The following is a 12,268-nucleotide window of genomic DNA, read 5'->3' on the forward strand; positions in this document are numbered from 1 at the left end:
GGTGTGACCTTGGGGAAGCCACCCGCCCTCTCTGGCTCTGGCTTTCTGAGCTGCAAGATTAGAGGGGCTTGCTTTAGATCAGGGATTGGCAAACTTGATGTTAAGGTCCAGACGGTAAATATTTTGGGCTCTGCAGGCCATACAGTCTGTTTTAACTACTCAGCTCTGCTACTGCAGCAGGAGGGCAGCCTAGACCATCTGTAAACTAATGGGCATGGCTGTGTGCCAATAAAACTTTATTTTTACAAACAGGCAGCAGCTGGACCTGGTCCACAGGCCCGCAGACTACCAACCCCCAGTTTAGATCACTCATGTCCCTTATTTACCACTTTTTTTTTTGGCCAAGCTGTGTGGCTTGCAGGATCTTAGCTCCCTGACCAGGGATTGAACTCAGGCTCTTGGCAGTGAAAGCATGGGGTCCTAACCACTGGACAGCCAGGGAATTCCCTTTACCACTTCTGTCTCTCTTTTTTTTTTTTCCGTACGCGGGCCTCTCACTGTTGTGGCCTCTCCCGTTGCGGAGCACAGGCTCTGGATGCGCAGGCCCAGCGGCCATGGCTCACAGGCCCAGCCGCTCTGCAGCATGTGGGATCTTCCCGGACCAGGGCACGAACCCGCATCCCCTGCATCGGCAGGTGGACCCTCAACCACTGCGCCACCAGGGAAGCCCCCTTTACCACTTCTTCTTTGTATCACATTCATGTTCTTAATAATTTTCTTTATACAAATTCACTATTTTTTTTACCTCCTCCTTAGGGCTTGGCAAAACCATTGGCTTGATGAGCTAGCTGTATATTTCCAGTTGTAACATACATGTGAAAATAAACCCATAAGTTAAAAATTAAAAAAAATAAAGTTTATGGGCTGCCTGAAATCACCTCGTGTACCACGGAAGCCTGCACTCCATGCTTCATGAGACATGTTTACATCAGTGGTTTTCCAACCAACTCCTGACAGGGAGGATGAACACGTGCGGGCTCTTACACCCTGACTTTGAATAGAGCGGTTCTACTTTCTCTGTTTTCTACATTGGGGTTCTTGGTTTTTCTAAGACTTTTGCTTGGAAAAAGGGATCCTGTGGTCAAGAGAGTTTGGAACCACGTAAAAGTGGCTTCAAAATGAACTGGGAACTGGTGAGCTTTGAGCGAGGACATCCCAGCTCTGCCTGCACGCGGCTGTGAGCCTCCACGCTGCTTCTTAGATTTCCTAAAGCAAAGCAGATGATTTCCTGTTACACTTTTGGTCCAGCCCTCTCTCCTGAACTGGAGACACGCATCCTCTGGGAAGCTCTCCATCTCCACCCGACAGCTCTCTCCAACTGAACGCGTTAAAAACCCAACTCCTGGTTTCTCTTCTGGGCCAGCTCCTGCATGTGGCCTGTCTCAGCACATGCTGGCTTCTGTCTTCCCGGGGCTAAGGGCCCAGACCATGGCGCCGCGCAGCCCACAGCCAGACCTCTAGTCTGTCCCCTGGGCTCCACCTTCAAAACATCTGGGACCCGGCCGCCTGTCACCTCCTCTGCTGGCTGAAGCCGCCACGCCTCCCCTGGATTACTGCAGGGGCCCTGGGCTCGGCAGCCCAGTTGAGCCTGCACAGTGGTCTTCCCAGTCCCACTGCCCCTCCGTCCCTTCCTTCCCGCTCTGCTCTCACGCCACCTCCTTGGGGAGTCCTCCCTCGGTCCCTCCGGACACCCCGTACAGAAAGCAGCCTCAGTAGCACCAGAGGAGAAAACATCTGCTTGCTGTCTGTCTCCCCACATCCCACTGTCAGCTCCTGGGGACTCGGGAGTGTCTCTCCCAGCACCCAGGGCTGGGCCTGGTGCACAGCAGCCTGAGCAAACATCTTAGGATGCCTGCGCCCAGGTGTTTCAGGTTCAGACCTCTCCTTGGGCTCTGCAGCAACGGGAGCCCCCGGGGATGAGGCCACGGGCTCTGCCTTCGGGAGGTGACCGTCCTCCGGGGGTCTCGGGGGTACCCCATCACCCTCATGCTCTACCCTGGTGCCCTCCACAGCCCCACTGAGCCCCAACATGTGCCCGTGCACTGGGGATTGACGGCATTCGATGGTATTAAAAACAAAATCAAACAGCATGTTAGGAGTTCATGGTAAGTAGGTGCTGAGCAGGAAGAGACCTGTCAGGGGAAAAATGACTGGATGCCTTTCATTCAAGCCGCCCTGAGGTCAGATTGTTGATTTCCAGCACACGCCGGCCTTCCTTCCTGAGCCTCGAGCACATCTGTAAAATGGGACAGCAGCGCAGCCCGCGGTGCAGGGGTGACGAGAGGAGGGTGTGCATTAAGGCCCCGAGTGGGGCCAGGCTCTCCTGCGAGCACGTGCTGCCCCACCGCCCGGGGCAGGAGAGCTCGAGGCAGGTTGGAACTCGGGCTTCCCGCTACCTGGAGCTGGGCGCGAGTCCCGGGGCCAGCCCCTTGTGCCGTGTCACCTGGGAATGTCGCCTCCCCCTTGGAGGCTCCACTTCTGTACAATCTCGTAAACTTACCTCCCACAGCTGCTGGGAGGACAAAGTTGGCGTTCGTTCCTTCATCACATATTTACCAACCACTTCCTGCCCAAGAGGCACAGGAGATGCGGTGCACAGGGAACAGGTATGGACCCTGCCCTCCTGGGGCTGACAACCCCAGGAGGGAGGACAGACACGAAACCACGACACAGACAACCATTTACAGCTGTGACGGGGCCAGGGAGGCGCTTAGGTGTTACGAGGGCATGCAACACGGGGGCCTGGCTTGTCTGGCGTGGGGTTTGGAAAAGTCAGCTAGGGGAAGGTGCCTATTTCAGTGGCTGGGGCAAGATGGGAGAACAAATTTCTTATTAAGCCAGGATTCTATTAATCTGTTATTATTAATACTGCTGAAAAAAATGATTGCATGTTATTAGCGAAGCTCAGCAAAGAGAACCAGAGAGGCTTTTTCGTGGGAGGGGAGCGTGTTTCATTTCTGCAAGGCGTACCAAAGGGTTAAAGTCATTTTCATTAAAATTCAAATTTCAGCAGGCGCTCACTCTCCCTTCGCCGTCCTTTGAACGTTTGACTGGCAACCATTTCATATTTCAATCTCGGCAGAACAAATTGAATTAGATGTTGAAACCAAACTCGGCTCTGCTCACCAAAGCCTCCATGCTCGGCTTGCACTAATCCTTTCCTAGAAGCTGCAGAGCACAGACAGGCGCTGGGAGGGACGGGCCCCGCCACAAAAGACAAAAGAGCCCAAGGCGGCGGCAAAAGGAAAGGAGGAAAAACACGGGGGCAAAGGCCGCTGGAAATTGTCTTCCGCCTGATTCTCGGGTCTTCAAGCCCAGGAGACAAACTCCCGTGTGGATCCAGTGTTTCTGTCCCTGTATTCCTGGCACCCAGCACAGTGCCAAGTGCAGAGGGATGCCTAGTGTCCGATGGATGAATGAATGAATGATTGGGGGTGAGGATTAGCCGTTGGTTTGAGGACTTAACTCCATCACCCTCTCTCTGCCTCTGGCCTGTGCTGTTCCCCCCGCCCCCTTTCCTTTCTGAGACACTGCAAAATGCCTGGCGCCCTCCCAGGGTCAAGGTGCTTCCGCTGGGACCTGGGCTTACTTCAGTCCTGTGATCTTCCACACCAGCCCCTGCAGAGCGTGCAAACCGGCTGGAGGATGCCAGCTCGCGTTTCCCAGGGAGGAAGGGGGCAGACCTCACACCCTGGGATCACCCCACGGCTGAGGGTCTGTGGAATGACCTACAAGCGCTGACACAAGGGCCCGAGCCTGGCTTCCAGTCTACTGTGGCAATGGCATCGGTGCCCACGGGTAACCCCAGGATGGAAAAGGTCAGGAATAAGCACAGCGACACCGGCCGTTTCTGGGGGAGGGGCTCACTTATTTCCCGACTGCACCACGGCAACCGTGGGCCCATCCTGAGTCTGGCTTTGGCTTCGTATGAGGAGCAACTGGGTAAACCACGTCTCTGCTTGGCCTGCTCGGGGGCTGCTGGGCAGAGGTCACTCCCTCCAGGCTGCCTTCCTGGATACACGGGCTCCTTTCCACCATGACCCACCTCAGAATGCTCGTGCTTCCTCAGGTGCGACCTCGTGCTTTATTTCTGGAATTTCTCTCCTACGTCTTCTGGTGGTTTGGGACCTCTGATGTCCCATCATCATTCGAACTCACCTGAAGCCCCCTCCCTGGAAGCTCCCCCGGTGCCCCACTGCTCTGGTGGCAACAGTGACCGTCAATCTCCCCAGGGCCTTGGCTCCAAGGCCCGGAGTCTCCCCAGTTCACCCGGCACACACTGGGTGGAGGCTTTTCTTCTGAAATGCTTTCACGCAGTCCCTCTCCCTCAAAGGCGGAAAGATGGGCCCTCCTCTGGGCCAGGCTAAAGACCTGGCTTTATTTTATTATTACCTAGCTACACTTTTTATTCCAGAATACCAATAATAATGCTGATGATGATTATGATAATAAAAATGACGAGAGCTTTAGTAGTTCCTATTTAAAGAGTTACTTTCAAAGGGGTGGGGGACAGGGCTCAGGGTTACTGAGACACTTGTTCAGCCTCCAGGCGCCAGGTGCTGTGACTGAAAGGAACAGGGACAGGATCGGCTGAGGACGACATGGGGGCAGGGGCTGGGCATGGAGAGGAACGGAGCGTGGCTACTTTCCATAAGGTGGTCGGGGCTGTCTCTCTGAGGAAGGGAGGGAAGCTTAAATGAAGATCTCAGAGTGGCTGGTGGAGATGGGGGAAGGAAACAGGAAGAAAGTGGAGGAAGGGTGTCCCAGGCAGAGTAAAGAGCAGGTGCAAAGGCCCTGGGGTGGGACTGTGCTTCCAGGTCGGAGAGCAGTAGGTGAGCGGCAGGGGCAGGGCAGGCAGGGCCTTCTTGCTCATCGTGGTGAAGAGTGTGGTTTTACTCCAAGTGTGCACGCGGGGGCAGGGCCGAAGGGCTTTACACTACATTCCCCATGATCCAGCTCATGGCTGCATGTGGAGAATGCAGTGCTCCTGGGGCAGCGTGGAGTCTGCTATGGGCGTTGGTGAGGGCCAGGTGTGGCACGAAGGTGGGGTGATGGGTACCCCCCCCGAGATCTCTAGGGGAGTTGAAGTGACTGCTTCTATTTGCTTATGGGGGAGCCCTTCCCCCCCAGACAGTAAGCCCCCAGGGTTGGGGGTACAGACGCCAGGCTGGGACGGGCAGGCAGGAGGGAAGGGGCCACAGTCTCCCTGCGTGCGGCTGGCTGAGCGGCTGGCGGCTTTCCCGCCTGCTGCGCCCTCAGGCCATGGGCTTCGCAACCCCCTTGCTCCCCTGCTGGTCCTGAGCTTTCTCTGGGCTCGGGCCCGGGGCTTGCTTGTTTTTTCTTCTGGACTCAGGGAAGATAGTAAAGCATGAAGGTCAAGAAAGACCTGAGGCCCTGGGGTCAGATTCAGCTGCAGGTGCCTGAAGCTCTCTGGGCCTCACAATACCCCCGGTATATGGAGGTGCTGTTAGCACCATCCCATTTTAAAGATGAGAAGACTGAGGAATCAAAGGTTAAGTCACTGGCCCACACTCACAAGGCTGGCGAGTGGTGGATGTTACCAGGAACCCAGAATGGTCTGAATGCAGAGCCCGAGCTGGCATGGCAACAGCAGGAGGTGGTGAATTCCGATCTGGGGACATTCTAGTACCTTCAGTGAAGCCGGTGCCAATGTCGCCTCCTCCCGTGCCAGGCCCACGGGTCTGCAATCTTCTTTAACCAAAAGAATCCACGTGGTCCTTAACGGGACAAGCAGTGGGGAGGGAGGGGGTGGACCCCAGCCCTGTCATCCCTGGGACCCACGGAAACTTGGGAGCCTGGTCACCCGAGGGACCCCACACAGGCTCTACGGTCTGATGTCGGGGAGACACCTCACTATAAAAGCTGGGATATGAGCCGCTCCGGGTCTGGGTCTTTTGCTTCCATTGTGTCCCAGGGATAACCTAGGATGGATTAGGAAGCACCTGCGCCCCAGGGAGCTGGGGACACGCGCAGCCTTGCAGGACTGTCAGCGCTGTGTGGTCTTGCTTGGATCCCAGGCCACTCCGAAAACTGCTTGGTGTGGACTGAAACCTCCTCCCAGAAAAATACACAGACCAAATTTTACACAGCAAGTCAGAAGATCCCTGGGCTCTCACTCGGGGCCCAGCTGCCCCAAACGAAGAAGGACAAAAACGCTGACGAGTGCTTGCTCTGGGCTTTACTTGGACTGGCTGATGTAGTCCGAGCACCGTCTCTGAGGTAGGTACTAGATCACCCCCATTTTATAGAAAGAGAAGCTGAGGGTCAGAGGGGACCGCGCCGGTCCAAAGTCACACAGCTGGGGTTCAGACCCAGGGCAGACGGGTTATAGCTCTTTCCTCTCTACCATCCCCCTCCTGGTGTGTGCTGGGTGTGAATCTCCAGGCGGGAGTGGGTGTGGGCACCCCAGGTCTGGGATGAGCCTTGGGACGCTGCTTGCCAGGGCTGGGGACCTGTTTGCATTTCACGGCGTCCCCAGCCTGTGAGTAGAGGGCGTCTGCCGTTAGTGACACAGCCGGGCTCAACCCATGAGCCGGTGTCTGGGTTTGGAGCTTAGTGCTTCGTGAGTGGCCCCACGGTCAGCACGGACGGAAGACGCTCTTGTGACTGAACCAGGGCCCGTGGTCCCAAGTGGCGAGGAAGGGGCAGGACAGAGGCCACGTCCCAGGCTGTGAGCAGTCCCTTGGAGAGACGGAGGCGGGAACTCCAGCTTAGCAGCCCTGGAGGGGGAGCGAGAACAGAAGCTTCTGGGGCCCGCCTCACACGCTCAGCACTGTTCCTGGCGTTCTTCACGATTATTACATTTCTTTCTCGCTAAAGCCCTCTGAGGTGGGAACCAGTTATTGAGGAGGCTGGGCCCAGTGAGCTGAGCTGACTTGGCAGGGTCCCCAGTCTGTGCTGGGTGGAGCGGGGCTTCATGCCCAAAGCGCCCAACTCCAGAGAGCTGCCTTCAGCCTGGTGAGTGTTCCCGGCTCGTGGGCAGTGGGGCCCGAGGGTCCTTGCGCCCATGTAGCTGCGCACCCCGGGGCAAGCCCTGAAGTCCGCCTGCACCCTGGCCTTGGCGCCAGCACGGTGAGGCCCTGTCTGCATCTCAGGGTTGCTGGGAGGAGAAGCAAGAGGGGGAACTTGTGCGGGAACCGCCAATGGCTGGGCTGGACGCAGGGCTCGGTGGTTTCTGCCACTTCCAGATCCTCGTGCTGCCACGAGGGACTGCCCGGCGCGGTGGCATCCTGCGCCTGTTCTCTGGCCCTGCAGTGCTGGGCACAGAGCAGTCGCAGTCAGTGCCTGGGGCCCGGGATGCCCGGGCAGTGGGCTGAGGCCATCGTCCCCTCCGACCTTGGACCAGTGGAGGGCGGGGCTGCCTGCTGCTGCTGCCCCACCGGGCGGTGCGGCCCGCCCGGCCCCCGTGGTAGGGGATGCAGAGCCGGAGCGGCTGTGCCCCGTCCCCAGGGCTCTGGAGCCACGTACCCTCGGCGCCAGCTCACGGCTGAAGGGTCTGCTCGTCACCGCCGTCCTCACTGTCTTCCAGCTGCTCCAGGATCTCGTCCAACACCACAGACCGCTTTTTCTTCGGGGGTTCTGCGGGAGCCCAGATGGCAAGAGAGGAGAAAAGAACAGCCGAGAGGGTTGGGAGTCAGGAAGAGAGAGACGACAGAGAGGGAGAGGGAAGGGAAGAGCAAACAGGGAGCAGGCGGAGGGGATTCAGGAAGGGACAGAGGGAAGGGGTGGGAGGTAGGAGAGCAGGTACAGACCCGGGGTCGGGGTGGGGAGACGAGACAGAAGAAATAAGCAAAGACAAGAAGAGGGGGAAGGAGCATCAAAGGAGATATGAGAAAGGGGAAGAGAGCACAGAGCGGGAAACAGAGAAACACGGAGGCTTAGTCTACTTCACCAGGGGGCAGCCTCTCTCCCAGCCCTGTCGGCCACCCCTGCCCATCTTCCACCCACCGAGGAAAGAAGGGAGGAAGGCCCTTCCCGGCAGGTCAGAGGTTAGCGAGTCTCTGCCTGATGTAGGGGGAGCCAGAACCTCCAGAGAGGCCAAGTCAAGCGAGGGCAGGGGTTGGGAAACAAGTTCCTGTTCTCTTGGAGTCGCAGACTTTTAATGGTATAGTAGGTGGCTGGCATACAGTAGGTGTTTAGTAAATGCTGGGTGACTGGATGCTCAAGGACTCCAGATGAGGCATGGAGGGAAAAACAATTAGAGATGGCTTTAGAGAAGAGGGGCTATTTGACCTGGGCTTTGAAGAATGCAGAGGAGTTCTCTGTGAGGAGACGGGGAAGGGGAGGTAGATGCACAGTGTGAAAGGGCATGGTGGGCTCGGCAAAATATATGTCCCCAGGGTGCCAAACACTATTGACTATCTGCTCTGTGCTATGGCTCTTATCTCCTCAACAATCCCATGGGGAGGTATTATTATTACCTCTCACAGGTGAGAGCACTGAAGCAAAGACAGGCAAGTCTAAGGTCACTCAGCTAGGAAGTGGTGAAACCAGGACCCAAGACACACCAAAGCCCACCGTCTTTCCTCTTTTCATAAAAGCCTCAGGTGCTGCCCAGAGACTGCTAGGGAGACAAAGGGTGGAGGGGGGAGGTGTGCTGGTCCTCGCGGCCCTCCAGGAAGGGAATGGGGTGGGGGTGGGAGGGGGAAGGCTCTGGGCTTAGATTGACTCTGTCAGTCCCTCTGCTGTCTAACCAGTCATTCATGGTCAGCCTCACCCCCAGATAACGCTGGGCTTGTTTTGAGGCAGCTGTCGGATGCTGTCCCAATAGCCTCTCCTTCCCTGGTTCAAACAACACCTCCTCTGTGAAGTCCTCCGGGCGGGCCAAATTGCCACTGCGATCCTTAGCTCCCATCTCCCCACTGGGTCTGGGGCTCCTGCAGGCAGCGGGTCTCCCCAGAGCCTAGCCCAACGCTCGCCCTCGAGATGCAGCATCTTGGGTCTCTTCCAGGTGGTCTTGGACAAGTGACTTGACCTCTTTGAGGCTATTTCTCCATCTCATTCCTAAGAACCTGACCCGGACGCTGACCCTTCTCCTCTTCTCCGCGGCTAACTGCCTGACCCGAGCACTCGCACCTTCTCAGCGGACTCTGCTTCCGCCCTCACCCTCAGGGCCACCTATTCCCCCGCCAACAGCAGCCCGAGGGATCCTTCCAGGACAGGCTCTCCTGCTCCGCTCCGGGAGCTCTCCGTGGTCATCTCAAGGCACTGCCTGGGCCGGGCCCTCCCAGGCCCGCGAAGTGCGCTCCCACCCGGAGACCCCTGCTCCCACGTCCCCTCCTCAGAGAGGACTCCCCTGGCCGCTGCCTACAGGCCCCGCTCTCCAAGCCCGCCTCGCCCCATAGCACTTCTCACCACCCGGCGGGCGCTTCTTCGTCTGGGGACAGAGCTACCCCGTTCACGGCCGTGTCTCCTGCCTCAGCGCACTGCCTGGCACCTAGTGGGTGCCTGTGAGCAGCTGTTGAACGAGGGGATGAGCGAATGGGGCAGAAAGGGGGGACGCGGAGGGGCTGGCCCCTCGGGGAGGGTGAGGAAGGGGTGGGAGGCCCGCCCGGCCGGAGCCTCAGGCCATCATCACCATGTTGTTAGTCATGAGGAGGGAGGGGGACAGGAGGGGCTGGGGCGGACACCTGCTTCCTTCGCCCCCGCCGCCCCCTCTGGGTTTCCAAATAATTGCCGGAAGTGCGCAACGGTCTCTGGAACTTGGACCTTTGGACAGGTAGTAGGAGCCAGGAAACAGAAGGGCAGCAAAATAGGACCTGCGGGCCTGTCACTGACACCCCCCGCCCAGAGGCTAACGATGGGCTAGGTTTGGGCTCCTGGACGGCTGCCCCTGCTCTCCTGGGCTGGCCTGGGGCGCGAGGCGGCGGCCAGTGGAGCAGCAGCCGTGATGGTGGCAGCTACCGCTTTCACCTTGGCAGAATTTTTGTTCTTTCCCACGGCTTGAGCATGACTCTGAGACTGGCAAGGGGGCAGGTGCCAGGCACAGGGGTGGCTCTTACCCAGCTGGCCCAGGAGCACCGCGCAGGCGGTGACTGGGGCGTGAACTCCGGGTGCCCCCAGTGGCCAGCACAGGGCACCCCTCGGGCACCAGCCCACCTCGGGGACCTTTCAGAGAAGCACGGCCCAGGGTCACCAGGGGCCTGGCCAGCTCCGAGGGCCTCTCTGTCACCGGAACATCCCGAGCGCTGCACTGGCCTGGCTCCACCACACTGTGAGCCAGACTGCGAGAGACCGTCCCAGGGCTCAGCGCACAGTAGGTGCTCTGTCATCATTTGTTGAACATAAAAATGGATGAATGAATGACTGAGTGAATGAATAAAAAGGGGCACCAATGTGGGTAACTTTTAAAAAGTAAAACTGCAGTTGTCGGGACAGCAAACAAACAAATGGAGTGGCGGGAAGAGAGGCACCATGACTGGGGAAACTGAGGCCCAGAGGGAGGGGCGACATAGCTGGAAGAGGAAACACACAGGACGGGCACTTAACAAGTGGTGTCTCACCTTAGTTTCATAAACCCTCCGGAGGCTGGTGTCATCACCCCCATTTCATGGGTGGGAAAACGGAGGTGCAGAGGAGCATACAGACCGGAGGCGCCCCCCCGCCCCCAGCTAACACGTGGCAGCCCCTGGATTCCGCCTCAGACGGTCTAGTTTGCAACCCACGCATGCTCTGTGCTGAGCTCTGTGGCATCTCCCGAGGGGCCCTGCCTGGGGGCGGGGCCAAGATCACGCAGGACCCTGTGGTGACAGGGCGTGTGGCCACTGCGTCTGGCTTTGACCATTCCCGAGCTGGGTGACCTTGGGCAGGGCATGTGCCCCGTCCGAGATTCAACCCCTCACGTATAACGTGGGGGGACGGGGCTGTTCCGCCACCCCTCCCTTCTCTGTGGCTGCCTTCTGCTGCCGTCCTGACTCCCCGGGAGGTGAGGGCTCCTTCTTCCTGCAAAAGCCCTTCAGAGCCCCCTGACTTGTCCCCAGCACCTATTGTAACTGTGCTCAGGAACAGGGGGCACTGACCCCACAGCCCAGGCATGGACTGGCTGTGAGGCTGTGAGCAGCAGACTTAGCCCTTCTGGGCCTCAGTTTCCTCATCTGTAATATGGGGACACTAGGAATGCCTACCTCCTGGGGCTGTGGTGAGCACTGAGGAGAGAAAAGAGCAATGCCAGCACCTGGTCAGGCTCCATGACAGTGCTGCGACCACCATCTTTGTTACTACTGCTCATGTCAGAGGTGTTGATTTAATGTGTCCCTCTGCCATTAGGCCAGGGAGTGCCAGCAGGGCAGGGGCTGTCACAGGAAGGTTGGTACACAGTAGGTGAGCAATAAATAGTTGTCCAGTAAGTGAATGAAGTGATTTGGCTGGTCAAGGCCAAAGCAGGTATGGTTCCCCCTCCTCCAGCTGGAAACCAGAGGCACAGGGGTCTCCACTGACAGCTGTGGGGTGAGTGGCAGGCAAGTCGTTAGCGACCAGCTGACTCCATGACACCCAGAAGTCAGACAGTCTGAGGTCCCAGTTCTGCCACTTAACGCTCAGTGACCTTGGGCAGGTCACTTGTATTCTTGGGGTCTCGGCTGCCTGTCTGTACATTGGGGGTGGAGACGCGACCTCCCGGGGCGGCGGCAAGGATCAGTGAGTTCACTCACGGAGCCTGGCGCTCCAAGGGCTTGGTACCCTGGGGCCTGGTGTATCTGGCTCAGGCTGGGGCCCCCAGCACCGCCCCGCCCCCCAGAGGACACGTCAGGCCCCGAGTCCCCACCAGACAACACCCAGCAACCACCCCCCCACACAGGCCCCATCCGCACGCGGAGCGCCCTGCTTGCCGGGAACAGCTGCTGAAATCCCATCTCCCCGACATCAAAAGCCTCAGTGGGTTTTCACCGAACAAACATAATGCAGAACCAGAGAAAGGTGTAAAATAAATAAACGAAACAAGCTGTGCGTTCTCTTTCAGTATCACAGCTGCACCCGGAGATAAACAACAAGTGAATGTCACCAAACATCAACACCCAAGAAATTAACTTGACAAAAAGCTCAGCCGTCCCCCAGCAACCCCCCAGTCCTGCCCCCGTCCCCCTCCCCACTCTCCAGCCACCATTTTGCATTTCTGGAGTTCCCATCTAATGATTTTATTTTTCAATTAATTCCTTGACAGAACGCCAGCCCGCATCTCTCTCCCGTCCCTGGCTGGCGCCGGCGCCCTGTGCACAAGGCAAGGGCAGGCAGGCGGGCGGGGGGCTGTCGG

At 58.1% G+C, this 12,268-nt stretch overlaps 1 protein-coding gene across 3 annotated transcripts in view; it reads right to left on the minus strand.

Annotated features, from left to right (window-relative positions):
* Nucleotides 1-219: 219 nt before the first annotated feature.
* Nucleotides 220-12,268, minus strand: part of RBM19 (RNA binding motif protein 19) — a 127,942-nt gene continuing 115,893 nt past the window's right edge. Inside the window, exons 24-25 of one of the 3 annotated variants that reach the window (XM_033408751.2) lie at nucleotides 7,489-7,599; nucleotides 1,067-1,206 (exon numbers count right to left, since the gene is read on the minus strand). In XM_033408751.2, coding sequence (XP_033264642.1) covers nucleotides 7,502-7,599 — 98 coding nt within the window. In that variant the 3' untranslated portion in view covers nucleotides 1,067-1,206; nucleotides 7,489-7,501. Of the gene's footprint in view, nucleotides 1,207-6,184; nucleotides 6,741-7,488; nucleotides 7,600-12,268 lie in introns of those variants that run through there. The other 2 variants (XM_049697605.1, XM_033408747.2) reach the window with 2 other exon arrangements.

This window comes from Orcinus orca, chromosome 15 (genome assembly GCF_937001465.1).
Source record: "Orcinus orca chromosome 15, mOrcOrc1.1, whole genome shotgun sequence".
Lineage (NCBI taxonomy): Eukaryota > Metazoa > Chordata > Mammalia > Artiodactyla > Delphinidae > Orcinus > Orcinus orca.